At 36.1% G+C, this 20,559-nt stretch overlaps 1 protein-coding gene across 2 annotated transcripts in view; it reads left to right on the top strand.

Annotated features, from left to right (window-relative positions):
- The first annotated feature begins 292 nt into the window (after positions 1–292).
- The window catches only part of LOC128022247 (ephrin type-B receptor 2), a 146,727-nt gene continuing 126,460 nt past the window's right edge, over positions 293–20,559 (top strand). The window contains exon 1 of one of the 2 annotated variants that reach the window (XM_052609598.1): positions 293–469. In XM_052609598.1, coding sequence (XP_052465558.1) covers positions 418–469 — 52 coding nt within the window. In that variant the 5' untranslated portion in view covers positions 293–417. The remainder of the gene's footprint in view (positions 470–20,559) is intronic. The other variant, XM_052609599.1, reaches the window with a different exon arrangement.

Raw genomic sequence — 20,559 nt, 5'->3', positions numbered from 1 at the left:
GATAAGGCTGAATAGTTACGCTCTTGCATTGATTGACAGGTGGGACGGAATACATTTGTGCTTTCGGTTGGTTGGCTTCACGCCTTTATAGTCTGTCCGACGGGAATCGACTTGGGTCGATTCTTATGAATGAAATAATCTTTAAAAGGCTGTTTCTAATTTATAAAGCGACTTTTCTGATACACATTGACTCTCTAGCTGATCTCAAGCGGCGCTCCTAACCACCGTCCCCCCTTGTCTGACTCCTTTGGTCTCGTCCAAACTCGCTTAGGATTTTAGTGTGTTTATGGCATCGTATTCATTCAACGCAAGGCAGAAGTCTGCCGGTCTACGCCAGCGTCTTATATACATGGCTTTCAGAGCTCATTTTATTTGAATGTCTGGACTTTATATAATTTCATCCCTAAGAAACCAATTATGGATATCCTATGGATTTTATGGACACTACCCTCGGTCCTGGCTATTGAAGGTAAGATGTTTCTCCCCTTGTTTAGCGAGTCCAGCATCTTTGCCGACAAACTGAGAGTTTACGGTCACGGAACGTTAGTTTTGAATGTCATCCAAGAAATAAGATACCAAACCATTTCCCCCGATTAATGAATGTAGAATGATACTCGGAAAAAATTGACTTTTTTTTAACGGTTAATTTACATTATCCCTGACAGGAACGTATTCCTTTGATAGGGATTGTTCTGTCAGGCAAACTATATTGTAAAATCTTCACAGGTGGCTTAAAAACGAATTTAATTGGTGATTTATTTGGTGAGCATCTGATTAATTACTTTACAGGTTGGAAAAATAATATATTTATAATCTTTAAATATACAACAGGAGCATTAAAACGGTTATTTTTATCCCACGCGCTGCTTGCGCGAGCCATGCACGAGATTCGCGCCCCTTATTTGTACAGTCATTTCAGAGGTGAAATATTACACCGAAACCCCTTCTATAGATATACAAATCTTATTTTCTCCATTAATATTTCGTAATATTCACGTGTTGTTTTAAGCTGGTGTGCGGCGGGTATTCAGAGCTAAAATGGTGATGCTGGACTCAGCATGTTGGACAATGAAACCGGTTTTCAGTGAGCATACAATTACAAAACAACCAAATACTGTTCTTTATCATCATTCGCTGACTACACTTTCAGACCCCGGCAGTTTGAAGTGTCTGTGTCCAGTGAATTATGCTCAATTAATTTTAAGAAGGCATTGCTGGTATAACAGGAACCTCTTGTGGCTTTAGTTCTCAAGTTTAATGATACTTGGGTGTATTGTCATGTAATTGATTAATATAGGGATACACACACCTGTACATTTGGCCTGGAAATTCTAAAAGCAGGTGATTTTATTTATTTACGTAATTTGGATTAAGGTTTTATAAGGTATTTAGTACAAAACACAGTAAGGCAGTTATAACAGTGCGGTGTAGTTATAATAATTAAAAATGTACAATACAATTAACACAATTTTTTTTTTTTTTACATTTAAGTTTGACATTTACATTTCAGATAGTTTTTAATATATTAATTATGTCACTTGAATAAAGGGGCTATTTTTTATTGTATTTTTTTACCACAGACTTGCCAAAAATGTTGAAATATTTACATGCTTAATTTAATTTAAATTTAAATATGTTTTTTAATAATACGTAATACGGAAAGTAATTGTAATTCAAATATTAAGCTGGAGCTTTTAATGAAGGAACTAAAGTAATTAAAAATATATACAAATTCATATTGAGTGGTTATGGTCATGGAAAACTGTTTGACCTTTTTATACAATATAGATGTATACATTTGCATTACAATATTTTTGTCTTTTACATATATATATATATATATATATATATATACACATATAATATTTATTGGTATAAATATAATATTTATTGGTATATGTATCTATGTAGTGTTAGTTGTAATGCTTTTTTTCCCATTTTCCTTAAGGATAACTTATCACAAACTCTGGAGTGATAGGTCGTTACACATTCTTCCTCTGACTATCACCATAGTTTTTCAGCCAATGGTGTTAAAGCATATCATGCTTAAAAAAAAAAAAAACTTAAGAGAGTTGAAAAATAGGTCAATGCTTCCTAGACCTTAAATACAAAGTGATGGTGGGCAGTAGCGGAGATGGGTTGGTGAGATCTGACATAATCTTAAAGCCTTATACAACAGAATTTTTATTCTCCTCGCTAAGTGTATAAATTCTCAAGTAATTTTCTAGTTGTTTTATTTCAGTTGTGGTATGGTAACTCTTGCTGTTAGTTATCTTTTGTTTAATTTATGTGTACTTGTCTGTGTGAAAAATCATTGGTATAATTAAAATCAGTTGTATGACCATCATAGTGACACTCAAGATATAAGATTCTGTTTCTCTTAAGTCTGAGTCTCCTTTAGTGTAAGAATAAAGTGCATCATGTGCTTTTTTTAAGGACAAGCATGATTTGCATTTGTGAATTTAGACAGGTTTTCCCAATTGGTGACCACTGAATATGGTTCAGCTCTTCATTGCATTTTTAAATCAAATGATGCTGCCAGTCAAGGGACTTTTCCTTAGTATGTCAGATTTCATTATGCAGTGGTTTGAAATTACAGTGTAATTTTAAAATTAGTTTTTGTGCCTGTGGCTCCTCAGCGATGTTTCATTTCTCTGTTTCAAAGTTGTCTGATTGTGCGTTTTTCTTTTCCTTTTTTTGTTCTCTTTTAGCTGTTCCACTTTGCATCAGTTGGTTAATCATACAATGTGATGTATAGGATTTTAAACTATTATACTTATATAATTACATTTTACTATAGCTGCTGGATTTGCATTGTGATTTACAAATCACAAGTAAATGTTTGATGATTTTAAAAGTTTATTATGCACCTTATCTATAAGGCCATGACCGAGTTGCATTTGATCTACGATGTCACAGTTGGCATCTATTGTAAGTAGGACACCAGTCGTTCAAAAGATTCCTAGCTATTTCAATATTCCCAGCATGCATTCCACTTTGCTGTCATAATGTCATGATACAATGTGACTTTTCTCTCATCTTGAAACGTCCCATATGCAGCTTTGTCTTTTCCCATACTGTATACAAATATCTTAACGCTGATTATATATTGAGTGTAGGAAATGTTCAGACGTTTGTCTTTTGCAGATAATATCTATCCTTGTGTTGTTCAAGGGTAAAAATAGCTTGAACAGCTGGTTTAAATAAGAGCTTTGATGATAATCTAGTACCACAATTCTATTTTCACGACTTGTGTGTGTGTGTTTGTGTGTGTGTGTGTGTGTGTGTGTGTGTATATATATATATATATATATATATATATTTTTTTTTTTTCAGCTTTTTGCATTTTATTTATTAATACATTTTTTGGTCAGTTTATCGCTGTAAAGTTGTTAAAATATTCAATTTGATCATACCAGGGCTTACCTTTTTCAACAAGGAGCGCATAAAAAAAAGAAAATAAGGAGTACAATGCAAATTTTTCAAATGATGTGTTTTAGCTTAATAAGAGGATATAAGGAGACATTTACAAACACAATTATCTAATTTATCAGAATACAGAAAGTACACAAGGTTTTTAAATAATTTTAATTGAATAATTAATAAATGAATAATTAAATTTAATGGCTAATTATGTAACTACTTTTGCCCTATTAAATTGTATGTGACAGTATAATATTTTCACAATAGTCATTGAAGCTTTTATCACGGTACTGTATATGAGTTCCATTAATAAATTGAAGAAATTAATACATTTGTTATAGACTGCCATGTACTGTACGTTAGGATGTTTGATTCACACTCATGCTCTTAAATCAATTTTTTAGTTTGTACACATCTATTTTTAGTCACAAATGCGAGCTAAATGCTTGCACTGTCGAGCCCTGCATACAGAATTTCTGAAGTCACGTGTGTGTCTGAATGTTTTATTTTTTTTTGCTCAGAATTTTGTACAAGTGCAAAGTTGGTTTCAGCCAAGCAAATCTATTTCCATAAAACTCTAAACTACAGACAGAGGGATAATTAACGGTATTGTTTGTTAACATTGCCATTTTAGCCCTCATATCAACACTTCAACTTTGAAATGCCTGCCAAGTTTGTATAATCTGCTTTCAGATGTAAATGCATCCCATCCGTTTCCTGCTATACACCGAGTGTGGGTCACTACAGATTAAGCCGACACATAACATTACAGTTTTTCGGATGGGTAACAAAAGGCAGAGCATGGGGTGGAGAGGTGGTGACAGAGGTTCAGAAACAGGATTAGATAAAGGTAAAGTGAGTGGCTGGTCCCAATCCGGTGTTTTCTCAGTTCGCTGAATGAGCAGTTGCAGGGAGCTCATCTGCACGCCAGCCTCCACAGTGGCGTTCCCAAAGAATCCGCCTCCATTCAGGGTCTAATCCATGCCGCCCAGGGCCCGGCTATTGTCACTTTGCATGCACAATTTCAATTAGTGCTGGTACCAGTTGTTTCTCTAGTGAGACGGGTGTCACGTTTCAAGGGAATGTCCGAGGGCTACCTTGAACAAGCAGAAAGTCTGTAATAGCAGAGAGACAAATGTGTTTTTTTTTTCTGTAGAAATACTGCAGCTTTTGACCAAGAATTCTGTCTTTGACAGTGTTGGACCTGAAGGTTTTTGTTTCATGAGTGTGTCAGTTCTGCACTTGCTGTGTATTTTTAGCAAATTCTTGTGTTTGGAGAGTGCCTTTGCACTCAGCAATTTAAGAATCCACAATCTGTTGACAGTCACCCTATCAAGGGAGTTCACTTTTGTTTAAATCAAGTCAGTCTTTTAATAAACATGCTTGTTAGTGTTAAACTCATCTAGGCTGAAACATAATTACGCTTCACATGAAAGCTACTGAATAATTGTTTTTCTTTCTTTTCCTTTTTTTTGGTTTCTGTCTAGTGTTTGTTCTTTAACATTAGATTGATAACTTCATCTTGGTTCCCTTTACTACCCACCATTATTTAGACATACAGTGTAGAGGTTCAAATGTATTCTTTATTCTGTAACCTTACCAAGTTATTTTAGACCAGATCTAAGTGTCTGTCTTATTACAATTTAAAAAATTCCCAAATATAATGACAATCATATATGAGTAGTGAAACCTATGTTTAATGACCAGGTATCAGATATTTTGCATTTAAAACCACATTTAAAAGTGGCCCAAATTTGAAATATATATATTTTGTATTCTTTTACAGAAATGTACAATAACCATATGTGCCAGATATAAAAGTTATTTTATTATATTTATTTTTGAATATATTCAGAATTTGAATGGTTTGGGCTTCACTGAAGCATTACAGCATTCCAGTCCATGTTTACGAAGTGAAGTAAATCCCTGCTCAGGGAGTAGGGAGCAATGAACACGGTGTAGTGATCATATCGATTGGAACACAGTTTACTCACATAGCTCAAGTTGGTTGTGTTAAGTAAGCGAGACATGCAAAATATGTGCGTGAGCACTGGAATTGGGAACCACTGAGCTATATCATGTGTCATTAACCAGTGAGAAAACTTTAAAAGTACTACAGTACCAGGAAGGAAGACGGGATTGTTGATTTTTGTCTGCCATTCTAGCTCTGTCTGCACAACGTGCGTGAATGCGCTAATGACCTATTCTGTCTGCGCGAACAGGGTGCACAGAGGTATGCAGATGCATACGTTGACAGGCAGGTAGGAAAGCTATTTAAAATGCTTGGACCCAGCATTTTGATTGGACGTACATTGCTTGGTCCTACGCCTCCCACAGAATATATAAATACAGATAAATAAATTTAAACCGCTTAATGATTGCTATCGGCATGTGAAGATACTTTCACCCAGTATAACAAAAAATGTTTCTGAAGAAAATCACCTATTGCACCTTTAAAATTAGTTTTTAAAACTTTTAAGAGTTGATTGTTTAATGACTTTTAATTAGGCTTTGTTCTCTTTGTGCTCTTTGTTTTTTTTACATTGTATCTGGCTACTGCCTTTGTAGTGATTTAAAAAAGAAACAGTTTTCTCCTTCTTGGTAATTTTTTCCAAGTATTGTTTCGCAAATGTGCAATAACATATTTCCTATAAACAAACTTTAATTACAATTGTAAGGTGTTTAAAAACATGAATGCAACTGTTAATAATCAATTAAAACCATTTATAACTTCATTTCTCATTATGTTCTGTACATATTCTTAGCTATTTCTGTGCTTATTTACACAGTGTCTCAAAGCTGAAGGGCCATATCCTTTTCTTTAAAATAACATGACAGCTTGACCATAACCTGAGCATGGCTGTCTCTAGTGTTAGTGTAGAGAAAGGATAAATGAGGGTTTGTATGCTATAGAGTACTATACTGTTACAGAGGATCGGTTGAGTGTGTGGTTGAAGGTCATGTGGGATTTTCTTAAACAGCTAAATGATAGTTGAGTTTTTCTACCTTGAAGTGATAATTGTTTCAGTCTGCAGTACAAGACGGGGCTCAGGCCAAGGTTCGGACAGAGCTAGTGAGACTTTATATAAAACATATTTAAATCACGGATGGTTAGATCATTTAATCTGTTCATGCATAGATTAATGTATCCTAATCAGTCTATTTAATCACGTCTGAGTGCTTACTGGTGTATCAGAATAGCTATCTCTCATTCCCATTGGCCCAGTTTGTGAGAACATTTATCTTTACTGTAACCAGATGCAGAGAAAACTGTCTCCTGCAATTTACTAAGCATTGTGCAAAACACACTTAAAATGAAATATGCAGGCTGTTCTTTATTCCTTAGAGCTGTGAGCAACGTGATTACTCATGCATATGTGAACTCCCATTTTTCATTCTTTGTTTGTGTAGCCATAATGATACGCCCAGTTAAAAGGTGGTCTTAGGGGATGAACATCTGTCATACACGTCACAATGCAATCGACCTCAAACATGTTGTAACACCACCAGGAGTGTGTTGGACGTTACATTTATGATGTTGGAGTATTGATCTTTGCTCATTACATATAGACTCCTGAATGTGATTTTTACTGTACACTAAGCTTGTGGCACTGGGAGCAGTTTAGCTAATTAAGTTTCAGTTGGCTGGTTGTCTTAAGGGGCTAATTAAAGGAGCCTAATTGCATAAACCAGACCTTGTCTTGTGCAGGCAAGGCCACCTAAATCACTTTTCCAGGACCATTGGTATTTATGGGAATCACAAAGCTTTTTGACAAATTCAGTATCCACATACAGTTGATATTGTAATATTGGATCAGTGTCACATGCATGCAAGTAGCCAAATTATAAAATTAGGGCGAGAGAACAAACAAACAAACAAATGAATCATCCTGCCTTCACCTGTTATGAAATGCAAATGATAGAGTTGAAACCAGATATTTACATACACTTCAGAAAAAACCCCACAAAAACTTTTATTTCTTTACTGTCATACATTAAATCAGAGTAAACCTTTCTCTTTTAGATCAATAAATAATAACATATTTTATTATAATATGTTATTGAAGGCAATATTTAATGTATTTTTTTTATTCACTTTCATCAAAGTCAGAAGTATACATGCACTTCCTTAGTATTTGGTAGTAATTTCCCCCGAAACTTGGGCCAAACATTTTGGGTATCCTTCCACAAACTTTCTACAATAGTTTGCTGAAATTTTGGCCCACTCCTCTTGACAGAACTGGTGTCACTGGGTCAGGTTTGTAGGCCTTCTTGCTCATACTCGCCTTTTCAGTGCCACCCACAAATTTTCTATGGGATTGAGATCAGGGCTTTTTGATGGCGACTACAATACCTTGACTTTGTTGTCCTTAAGCCACTTTGTAACTAATTTGGAGGTATGCTTCGGGTCATTGTTTTTCATTTTTCAGACCCATTTGCACCCAAGCTTTAACTTCCTGACTGATGTCTTCAGATGTTGCTTCAATATATGCACATACTTTTCTTTTCTCATGATGCCATCTAGTTTGTGAAGTGCACCAGTCCCTTCTGCAGCAAAGCAGCCCCACAACATTATACTACCACAGTTGGGATGGTGTTCTGAGGCTTCAAAGCTTCACCCTTTTTCCTCCAAATATACCGTTTATCATTTTGTACGAACAGTTACATTTTTTGTTTCATCAGGCCACAGGACAAGATTTTTGTCCCCATGGACAGTTGCAAACTGTAGTCTCGCTTTTTCATGGTGGTTTTGAAGTAATGGCTTTCTCCTCCCAGAGTAACCTTTCAGCTCATGGTGGTACAGGACTCGTTTTACTGTGGATAATGACACTGTCTTACCAGTTTCAGCCAGCATCTTCACAAGGTCTTTTGCTGTTGTCCTGGGGTTGATTCGCACCTTTCGCACCAAAAAAACATTTCTCTCTGAGACTGGGAATCTGTCTCCTTCCTGAGCGGTTTGATGGTTGTACATTCCCATGTTTTTTATACTTTATACACAATAGCAGTTCTTCTAAATATGGTTTTGAGTTCTGCTTAAGAAAAAGGTTTGGAACGACATGACATGAGAGTGAGTAAATGATGAAAGTTTTCATTGGGTGAACTGTCCCTTTAAGAACAATCTTCTTGAGCTGAAGTTAAAAACAGTAGGAGGTCAGACCACACTATTAAACATCTACCTTCCATCAAGGCGTTCGACAAACACAATTCCTCTGAACTGGCACAGCACTGCACTGTGTCTGCCAGAGTACAGTCTGTCTTCAGAGATAAAGGCAGGTCGATTGCTTCCTCATCTGCCATCCCAAAGGGAGGCTGCATTCACCTGAACTACTGTTACCCTACACACACTTGATGTCTCCTAGTATTTACACCGCCGCGTGACGTCTGCCAAGTTTTGACTGCATACATCCTTTCTTTCTGGCTGCAAGGGGCTGACGGCTTGACTTATACTTGCTCCTTGAGGTTGTTACCCCGGGTTCTGTTATAACTCGGCCTAGTGTTATTGTTTTTACCCTGTTGATGGCAAACACAAAAACTGTCTCAGACCACTATGATGCTGACTCTTCCATTGCACACGGCTGGGTCACAACATGCACTCGCACACAGAAAGCTTCCTCTTTCCAGGAAGGAGTTCAAGGGTCTCTGTTAGCCATATGATGCCTTTTTGTTGTTTCATTGTGTTTAGACTCCCAAATGCTGTGATGGATGCCTTGCAGTCTATGTCCCCCAGAGTACTGTACTTGAGAAGTGAATTCCCTCTATTTTTGTAATTAAAAAACTGAATTCTCTGCATTCCGGTCAGTCGAACTGTAGGCAGGAGAATAAGCAGCCAAGTTGGGTTAATTTGCTAAGTATAAACATTCATTGATTACTACCACAGTGTTTTTGCTTTGATGCCTTTTCCTTCCACACTAGTGCTGAATTACACTTCTCACTTAGTTGTTTTCCGCAAGAATCAGACTGGTTTGGCAGTGCAATGTGAGCTGGGACAAACACAGTTTTGGGCTATGTGTCAGCCTCCTCCCTACAGGATTAACACCTGAACTCCATTCCCAGGCCACCTGTGACTTTTTCATGGCTAATCTATGTTTGCATACTACAGTCCATTTGGTGACAGAATTGTGTTGAAATAATATGTTTGGGGTCCACTTGCCACTTTCCCATGGCAAACTATGATTTGAAATTAAATACAGGTATTTGACTTCCCTCCGCTTGTCTTTAGAAAGTCCAGGCTGTTTTTGACAGGCCGATCTAATCAAAACTAAGCAAAGTGCGCCAGAGAGAAAAAGAGTTACCATGGAGCTATATGTTTGCATATTATTGCATTAGCTTGTCACTGAGGTAGTGATTTGGCTCATAGTTGTGACTTGACTGTGCTCAGAAAGGGCGGATGGGGCCATACACTGTAAAAAGTTTAACTATTATTTACTCAATTTTTTTGGTGAAACATTTTTACACTCAAAAAAATTGAGTAAATTTTAAAGCTGTGAAATCAATGAAATATACTGTTTAAATTGAGTAATTGTAAGTAAAAAAATTAAGTAAATCTGAATAACTGAATAACTTTATATGAGAAATAAAATTAATTAGATATAATCAAAATTATAAAACACCACAACTGAAATTCTATGTAAAATAAACAAAAAATATTGAGTAGATATAATTGAAATATTGGATGAAATTTAACCAAACAAATGTGCTATGTTTACTACATGTAAAAGTGAATTTAACTTAATATTGGACTATAAATTATCAAAATGTTGCATTCACTTTTTTTTTTACACTATTTACCCTTTACAATTAATATAATAAAACCAAATAAAGAAAGAAACACATTTTTTATTAAACATTTATTTGTCAATTAAACATTAGACAAAGTCTAAAATCAACCTTTGAAACATTTTATCCATTTTAATATTCCAGTAGATTGCAAAAATTTAAAACTGTAAAGTAGCCATAAGGGAAATGATTAAACCTAATGAAACATTTCATCCATCTTAGTATTCAAGTAGATTACATGTAAAATAGGATAGCCGTAAGAGAAATGACATCTTACTTTGTTCCTGGTGCATACCAGCCATTTGCAGTCACACTCATTACCACTCATTAAACCATAAAAAAAAAAGCAACACTTACATCAATATTAAAGGGATAGTTCACCCAAAAAGATGATGTTGTCAATGTACTCGCCCTCAAGTTGTCCCAAACCTGTACGAGTTTCTTTCTTCTGTTGAACACAAAAGATATTTTAATGAATGTTGGTTAACAGACAGTTGAAAGTTGCCATTGACTTCCATGGTAGGAAAAAAAGTATACTATGCAAAGTCAATGGCAACCTTTAAATGCGTTAACCAACACTCTTTAATACTTGGCTGAATATCACGTCACTTCACTTAAAATATCTTTTGTGTTCCAACAGAAGAAAGAAACTCGTACAGGTTTGGGACAAATTGAGGCAGAGTAAATTATGACAACATCATCTTTTTGGGTGAACTATCCCTTCAACAGAATTAATCCGATAACAGAAACACTTACATCAGGAATACCCATTCAGTGGGATGATCATGAACCACTACTATGCAAGAAGATAATTTTTTAACCTCTGAACATTAACAGAGAGTTTTGGAGGATCCAGCTCAAGAAACAGTTTTTGGAACAACTCAAGTGAGTACAGGTCTTTCTCAAAATATTTGCATATTGTGATAAAAGTTCATTATTTTCCATAATGTACTGATAAAAATCATATATTTTTGATTTATTGCACACCAACTGAAATATTTCAGGTCTTTTATTGTTTTAATAGTGATGATTTTGGCATATAGCTCATGAAAACCCAAAATTCCTATCTCAAAAAATGAGTATATCATGAAAAGGTTCTCTAAACGAGCTATTAACCTAATCATCTGAATGAACTAATTAAAAGATTCCTGAGGCTTTTAAAAACTCCCAGCCTGGTTCATTACTCAAAATCGCACTCATGGGTAAGACTGCCGACCTGACTGCTGTCCAGAAGGCCATCATTGACACCCTCAAGCGAGAGGGTAAGACACAGAAAGAAATTTCTGAACGAATAGGTTGTTCCCAGAGTGCTGTATCAACGCACCTCAGTGGGAAGTCTGTGGGAAGGAAAAAGTGTGGGAAAAAACGCTGCACAACGAGAAGAGGTGACCGGAGTCACCGGACCCTGAGGAAGATTGTGGAGAAGGACCGATTCCAGACCTTGGGGGACCGAGTCTGTAGTAGAAACATCCAGAGCCACCGTGCACAGGCTTATGCAGGAAATGGGCTACAGAGAAGCAGCACTGGACTGTTGCTCAGTGGTCCAAAGTACATTTTTAAGATGAAAGCAAATTTTGCATGTCATTCGGAAATCAAGGTGCCAGAGTCTGGAGGAAGACTGGGGAGAAGGAAATGCCAAAATGCCTGAAGTCCAGTGTCAAGTACCCACAGTCAGTGATGGTCTGGGGTGCCATGTCAGCTGCTGGTGTTGGTCCACTGTGTTTTATCAAGGGCAGGGTCAATGCAGCTAGTTATCAGGAGATTTTGGACCTGAACCCCATAGAGAATCTGTGGGATATTGTGAAGAGAAAGTTGAGAGACATAAGACCCAACACTCTGGATGAGCTTAAGGCCGCTATCGAAGCATCCTGGGCCTCCACAACACCTCAGCAGTGCCACAGGCTGATTGCCTCCATGCCACGCCGCATTGAAGCAGTCATTTCTGCAAAAGGATTCCCGACCAAGTATTGAGTGCATAACTGAACAATTATTTGAAGGTTTACTTTTTTTGTATTAAAACACTTTTCTTTTATTGGTTGGATGAAATATGCTATTTTTTTTAGATAGGAATTTGGGATTTTCATGAGCTATATGCCAAAATCATCAGTATTAAAACAATAAAAGACCTGAAATATTTCAGTTGGTGTGCAATGAATCTAAAATATATGACATTATGGAAAATAATGAACTTTATCACAATATGCTAATTTTTTTAGAAGGACCTGTATTTGTGGGTCTTGGGATATCTCAAATCCAATGCATACGTGACTCCCAAAAGATAGCAGCAGGCTCTGCTGAGATTCCCAAGATTGCGGAGGACAGTGATGCCCTCAATCACAACTCCTACATCGCTGACTACCCCATCATTGTCCCGAAGGATGTAGATTTTTATGACCTCCTCTGCCAACTCTGCTTGTACGAAGACCGGTAGATCAGCTGAACCCTAAAGGCAAATTTTAAAGATAACTGGTTAGAGCTTACATTCAAACCTGAATGTTACAAGAAAGTGACAAATACACAAAACAAATAGCACCTGAAGAAGCAAACATTCTGTTGGACCAAATGATAGGTAAAATCTCAAACAAAGTTTACTAGGGGGAGGAGTTGCAAAAATTAACAGCATTCTTCTTAACAAGAGGACAGGTTAATTTTCTACATAGGGACATTTATTTTTAACAATAAACCTAAAAGAAAAATGAAAAGAGACCAACTGCGAGCTTCTATGCTGTAAATCAATGCTATAGGCTTTTATTGAGGTCCGCATTATTTCAACCAATTTCTTTATAAACATGTTTAATATTTAAGTAAAATGACTAATGGTTATGAAACAAAAAAGCTTGTTTAATTGCACTACTTGAAATCAAACTATTTAAGGATGCAAAATTAAACTGATCTGTTTCAGGGAACAAAAATATTACTTTAATTAAAATTAAAACAATGTACCCCTCCCCCAGCCTCCGCTGTCCTTCAATACCCACCAGGTCTGGATTTGTTGTGAAACAGCTGCGGTGACTGGAGTAATGGAATGAAAATTCGGCTTTAATGTGTGTGTGTGTATATATATATATATATATATATATATATATATATATATATATATATAAAATTACTAGCCAAATGGCGATAGAGGGTGGGGGGGATAGACGGTTGTTTTTTCTGCATTATTTTTTTTTTAATAAATGCAAGCTTAATGAGCTTAAACTTATTTTAGAAACATTAAAAAGCTTACTGTTTTCAAACTTTTGACCGATATTGTATGTGATCTAGGTTTCAGTGCACTAGAATGATTTTACAACGGAGCAGGCCTTAAACTGGCTGACTCCCTATAGTGGGAGCTGATTAAAACGCACCAGTCTATGTTATGTCCACGCCATTTTAAATACTTTTGCATGGCGTATTTGTAGTGGTGATTTAAGAGCTCATACTTGAGTTCATGTAGTAATTATGATGTTTTACAAAAACGTGACAGCTTTTTACAAGACAGAATGTTGTCATTTGAAAGTTCATAAATGATGTGTTCCCTTTTGACAAGCCACTGACCCCAAAGGGGAACCTGTACAAAATCGTTTTCCATTGGGCATGTATAGTTATAGTTGCTTGACCACGGTACACTTATCGTTAGACTTTCAAATGGCAGTTGAAATAAACGGTGATCCAAATAGTACGAACGTTAACCCACTCCAAAAAAAAAAAAAAAAAACCTAACATACATATCGCTGCCCCACTAACTAACTTAGAAAACTACACTGTTATGTACACGTACACAGGGTCAATGTTTAATCAACTTTTGAATAAAGTATTGCAAATATATATCGTTATAAAATGACTACTTACAGGAAATTCGAGTAATGCTGTTCACGTCGTTGCTGAGAAAAGCAGTCCTTCAGTGACAGGTGCCTCTTGCTTGAGCCGCATACTTGTTAAACTTCTTAAGATGACGCAAAATACAAACAGAATTGTTGGGAAATCCTTAATAATTAACTTCTGAATTAAACATCACAAACATATTTAGTTTTAGCTGGCTAAACGTACCACGATATGAGAGGAGCGCGGGTCTTGCCGTTGCTGAGGAAAGCCGTCCTTCAGGTGACTTCGATTAAGCTACGAAACTTGTTGAAGATGACGTAAAATACAAAGACAATTGTTAGGAAATGCTTAATAATTATTAACTTTATAATAAAGTGTTACAAACGTAAGTAGGATTAGCTGACTAACGTTACTTACCAGGAGTTGTGAGGAGTATGGCTAGTCGACGTCTCTGCTGAGGAAAGCAGATTTTTTTTTTTCCTGCGGAGCTGCACACGTGATCACTTTAGCCGCGAAATATACTCAATTTATTTAAATCGTCATTTAAGCTGGAACTTTATTTAGGAAAATTGGTAGGAAATACTTAATAATTTTAGTTTCTAAAACAGATCAGTACAAGGAAATAATTATCAAATATTTCTATTAGAATTCACCAGAAATATTGAGGGTATATTAAAAATATAATTAGTTAGTTAAATACTTATTTATTTTCATTACATAAACTTAAATAATATATGAAAATTTTAGAGAAATTATTTGTTGGATTTTTAATTATTATTTTTAACCTGACCCACTCAAAATATCACTTAAATGATTTCGAAAGATTTTATTAAGTAAAAATAGCTCTTTATTTTTGTAAAATTTACTAAGCCACTGAATTATTTTTTACAGTGTACTCTGTTGTATTCCTATTAATTCAGAAGTACTATGAACCCTTCAGAAAGTCTGTGATCTTTTGTTGTTCTGAACTGAAGTTGAGATAACAGCGTCATAATAGATGGCATAATCATATGTTTATGAATTTTTAATTATTTGTGTATAATTGAATGTTTCCTTACAGCAATTACTATAAGCCGCACATCGGCCACTAGAAAGTAGCAGAATATAGTACATTTCAAGCTGGAATTAAAGGTGAGGGGATAAAGAAAGTGTCAGGGGTCACTGCAACAGAAGGGTAGTGTTATGTTGTATTAGGGGTTAAGCAGCTGCAGTCCAATTAGTTGGGACTGACCTATGGTGGACTGCCTCACCTGTTGTCTGATTTATCTCCAAGTGCCGTGGTTGGGTTGAGCTTAGCAAGGGGCAGCAGGTGGGTGTGATGGTCAATACAATTAGTGAGCCATTTTTTATTTTTATTTATTTTTTTAAATATGTCTAGACATTGAAACCCTCATTTGGTCAACTTCCAAATATTGTCTTATTTGTAGTCATAAGGATGCCTGCAGTCAGGGTTCAAATCTAACATTTGCCAATCACCAAATACAAAACAAATAAAAAAGAAAAGGGAGTTATTTATTTAATAAATAAAACTTGCAAGTTGTCTATTAACCTTCTTAGAAATGTCATACTTTTTAGAATATTCTATATGAAATAGTATGCTTAAAGTTTTCTCTTCCTAAACTGGTGACACGCATGCTGACTATTCCTTGCATTAAAACAAATGAAAAAAATAAATAAATAGAATCACTTGCCTTCATGTTTTTGTGTGGCAGGTGCAGTTTTATGACAGACAGAAAGTGGTTGATCGTTTTTATAATTTTGTAACTGATGTGTTGATCTGTGTTGTAGTGAAATGATGCCATACAGTTTCACGGCATACTTACAAATATTTATGGCTGTGCGTTTTCTCAATTCACCCATTTACTGACTGGGGTGGCTAAAAGTTGATTTTGGATCCTCATCAGCTTTAATTTATTCAGAGATGATCATTTGACGTTTCAAGAATGTAAGGATAAAAGATGTCTTTAGAATGATAAGAAATTCATTATTTGAGCTTCAACCCATCGATTAGTGTGCAGCAGCAATAATCAGTGGGAAATATGGAGCCTCAGTAATGAGAGGTAGTTTTGTTTCTATTGTCAAATGCAGTAGTAAGCAATTGGAATCTACTAAAAGAAAAGGACAAACCAAATACATTGCCAATTTTATTATTATCATTTTCATTATTTGAAGTGTGTCCATCCAAGAAATATTTTTATTTTTAGTCAAGTTATTAAGATATGCATCTGCTGGGATTGGTTAAACAATGTGTGGAACCACTGTAGCCATGAAGTAACACTGCTCACTGAAACAGGAGCGCAATATACCAAAGAATGATGACTATTTTCCATACCTTCCACCAGCTCTACCTTTCAGATAATAATCATCATGGATCATCCAGGCAGGCAGCTGGAAAATCTACACAGCCTCCCGAGGGAATAAATGTGAAGAGGAGGATTGTCACTGAGGCAGTTCTATGAAAATTAATAAACCATTTGATGGAGTTAATGTACAGAATGTTATTTTTCACGTTGCAAATGTTGAATGCCGTTTTTATCTGACACTTACACAGTATGTCATGTGCATGGGTTAGCTAGGCTGTCAACCCAAGTAGGGGATCAGGAATTTTGAGGCCGATCGCCGATCACAGAAAGCAGTATCTGTTGATTCTGATCACTGATAGAGATCTTTTAAAAGCCTTTTTTTAAATCATTTATAAGTATATATAGTGATACTCCAATCAGGATTTTTAGACATTTATTCAGGGCCTGAATTAAATTTTTTAACTACTTTTCTTACGTTATCACGAACTTACCATTGACAGAAACAGTCAGCTCTACTGCCTTTCCTTTTTTATCTAAATATCTTACAAGAAATCCTGCCATTCATAAATAGCTTTGTTTTTCAACCTCCACGAGTGCCATCTTATCGCCTTGTTAATCTAAAAGTGCTCTTTCCCTTTAAACCTAGCCAAAAAGCCATATGTATTGACTATTAATCACAGTAGACTTTACTAAGATGCATTTATGGTCTAATTACTAAATCTGTGTCAATCCATTTTCATATTAACTGAAAACAATTCACTGTTACTTTAATTCAGTGCTTGCAGCGCAGCAATAGACTCTGTGCAGAAACAATCCCTGCAACCATGTGCAGTCAGCTTGAGATAATTTTTTTTAGAGACTGCCTGTCAATCATCCCAACGTGATTATCAGCTGATAGTGATCGGTAGCCGATCAATCGGAGCACCCCTGATTCCAAACATTACCCACAATCCATCAGCATCAACCACAGTGGCTGTGTAAAATCATTGGAGGGCAATGATTTTTACGCTTGGGACCAATAGAATAAACTGTAAATTGGATTGATTCAGTGTGGATTTTTTATGTGTTTTTATTGACATGTTTTCATTTTCATTCATAGACATCTCTGCCACCTGCACTGTTCATCACAAGTCAAGTCTGCCTAATCACTCTAGGGAAATAAACAATACCACCCAGCCAATTTCCCTTGTTTATGATTCCACGTCCTCATAGGAGTAGCCCAGCATATCAATTACAGCATTAAGCAACCTGATTTCTCTTTTGTTCGAAAGCCGTCAGAGTCATACTTTGGGAAAACACAGCTCTGCTTTTGATGAACGAGTCTTTCGCTGGCTCGACTGTCGTATGTTTAGATCTTTTAAGCCTTGGCTCTCATTATTAAGATTATTCTCACCCTTTAAAACTCCTTCCTTTGATTTCTTGCCATGTGCTATTTTACTAGTCCAAGTAAGTCATTTATATGAAACAGAGCTTTTCTTTGTGCTCCCATTTGGCAAAGCAGCTATGCATTACTTCAATCAGTCTGTGGGTATTTTTTATTATTAGCTTAATTAAACAGTAGCCGGTGATTAAGTGAGAACATAAATCTGTATGGAATATTTCTGGTGGGCTTAGAGTGAATTATTAAGAGCCGCCCAAAACTCAACACACTGTGTGGAGCTGGTGACATAAAGGCTTCCCACTGCAGGCCTGCCTCTTGATACATTCGCTCTCTCTGTGGCCTGCGGTGGTATGTAGCAGACGTATTGCATGCATGCGGTAACCATACGAGTCCCTTGATGGACTCTTTCTCGTCAGAGGGGCCTGCCTCATAGAGTGATTAGAAAAACATGGTTTTGATTACACAGTTTGGCCACAGAACATTTCAGGGTTTTTGCCGAAATGTCCCTCTCCTCTAACGTACATGGTGCAAGGGTCTTTTGAGTGATGGGGATGGAAGGATCACTTATTAAAAAAAAAAAAAACCTTGTCAGGGATGAACAATAGTCCCACGCTTCTTCTAAAACATGCCATGTGAAGCTGTTTTTGTGGGGAACATATAGTCAGGCTGCTGCGTGGTGATATATAGCTGTTGGAGCACCTGCAGGATCGGACCGGGAGACCACGTCTCGCCTGAGCGCATGGAAATGAGAGGCCTAAAGTTGGATTAGTTTGTGAGGTGTGAACATTGGGTCAAGGGCATGGATAGCCTTTGAATTACACGGCAACACATTGACTGTGTCTAAAATATGGTCAATGAGCCCAAGGTACCCTGTTTGTGTACTCAAGACTGTTCCCAAGATGCAATGCTCTATAAAAAGCATATTTAGAAGGAAAGTAATTTTCGATTTTTATCAACCACTTGTTGCTTGCCATGCCAACAGTAAATTGCATTTAGACAAACGTTTGTTCACAAAATTTTCTGTACAGATCAAAGCGACTGATTTCACGTTGTTGACTGGTAAAAAAAAAAAAAAAAAAAAAAAAAAACTTTTTTTTTTTAAGTCTACTAGAAAATGAGCCACACATTCCAGAATGATCTGATCATTACAGACCCAAATTAAGAAAAAAATAATTTAACACTTGTAGAAGTCTAGTATCTTGAGTCAAAGTATCTTGTGTGAAAGATACACACATATGCTCTTGTTTTATTGATTTATTTAACTAGTCATGATAGTGGTGGATCGATATTTTTTTATTTTTGACAGCTAATGCCAATATCATGGAAAGCAGTGGGGCCGATATAAAGCCAATATTTATAATTTTAACTAATGTTTAAGAAATTTTAAATCATTTGACAATGGATTAAAACATAAATGTGTAAAATAAACATACTTATTAAAAGGAAGTAAACACTGTAACCAACAGGGAGGGCACTCAGTATTCTGGGAAGTTTGTGTGCATTGGGAATCATATTTTTTGAATTAAGCCATGGTAACACTCATTCTACATAAAGCACATAGAGAAAATTACGTTATTATGACAGTGAATAAATGCATAAAGTGCAGCATAATTTAAAATCACAAGTTTAAAGTTGAAAGCATTCAATCCACACGGATCGACCATCACACAGAGAACACGCGATCATGATGGATAAAAATACACATTTCACAAGATCTCACAGTTGGATTCGACTAAGTTTGCAAGGTTTGTGAAATTAAATGTTCATTATCCATTCAGAGATTTGTTTAAATGATGTAAATGTGTATTTGCTTAATGCTGATGGCAAACGAGAAAATATTATAATGTTTGCCTTTTTATTACTAATAATATAAAAGCAATTGGTATAATACTTTTTGTATACATTAATTCCTTTGTTTAACAGTTCTGATTATTAGGCAGACTTCTATCCAAATTAGACAGAACTGTTAATGACGACTAATGTGAGCACTGTGTGCTCAGGTGCTGCCTTTCTCAGAGCTGTCAAAATAAAAGTCCTGTCTCAAACACATCAGCCAAGCAGAAAAACTTATCAGGTGATGCCGATATCTGAAAAATGCAGAATATCAGCCGATATATCGGTTGCTCACTAATGATTACAATAGATTTACCCTAGACTTAAAAACAATTTGCCATTTTAATAAGTAAATAAAGATGTTATTTAGCCTCTTTATAAAGCCTCTTTATAGCCTCTTTTTTTAAGGACATTATATGACATTAGTTTGTTTTCACAAATACAGCGCCTTGGACCATTTCTTTCTAAAGCACAGCTAGGTCAGAGACTCGTGCATGTACATGCATACACAAAATACAGATTGTTTTTCTTTAAACTTGTGCAGCATCATGTGATTTAGATCACCCTCTGGTTGTTACAGAACTTGATGATAAGCACACGTGGTTGGCATAGATCCGCTGCGTGTCATAAATAATGTTTGCATTGAGAAGTCTATGTTTATGAATAATGGATGGAGACCTTGGTTGGCAGCACCCCTGCTTCTCCCAATAGATCCACGTTTAACCTTTTTATCCTTTGGCAAGTTCAAAACACTTTAACAGAACATTCCGATGGGAAGCTGGCAGCCTAGGGAAACTAGCATAAGGTTGGTGTTTTCCAAATTCAAGGAGCGAACTATTGTTTAATGGTCTAGTTTACACACCACTCGAGAGGTGAAAACTGCTTCAGGTGTGAACACAAAGAGTCTACTTATAAGATTTTTTTATGGACTATTTTGGTTTGCTGTTGGCACCCTCTAGATGGCATCTTCAAACCCTTGAAACCAAGAGAAGAGAAGTGTCTTAAGCTGCCTCACTTGAGTTGTGTAGCTGGAGG

The sequence above is a fragment of the Carassius gibelio genome, chromosome A11, assembly GCF_023724105.1.
Source record: "Carassius gibelio isolate Cgi1373 ecotype wild population from Czech Republic chromosome A11, carGib1.2-hapl.c, whole genome shotgun sequence".
Taxonomy (NCBI): Eukaryota; Metazoa; Chordata; class Actinopteri; order Cypriniformes; family Cyprinidae; genus Carassius; species Carassius gibelio.
Note: the sequence above shows the minus strand (reverse complement) of the source record. Positions and strands in the feature narration are given on the sequence as shown.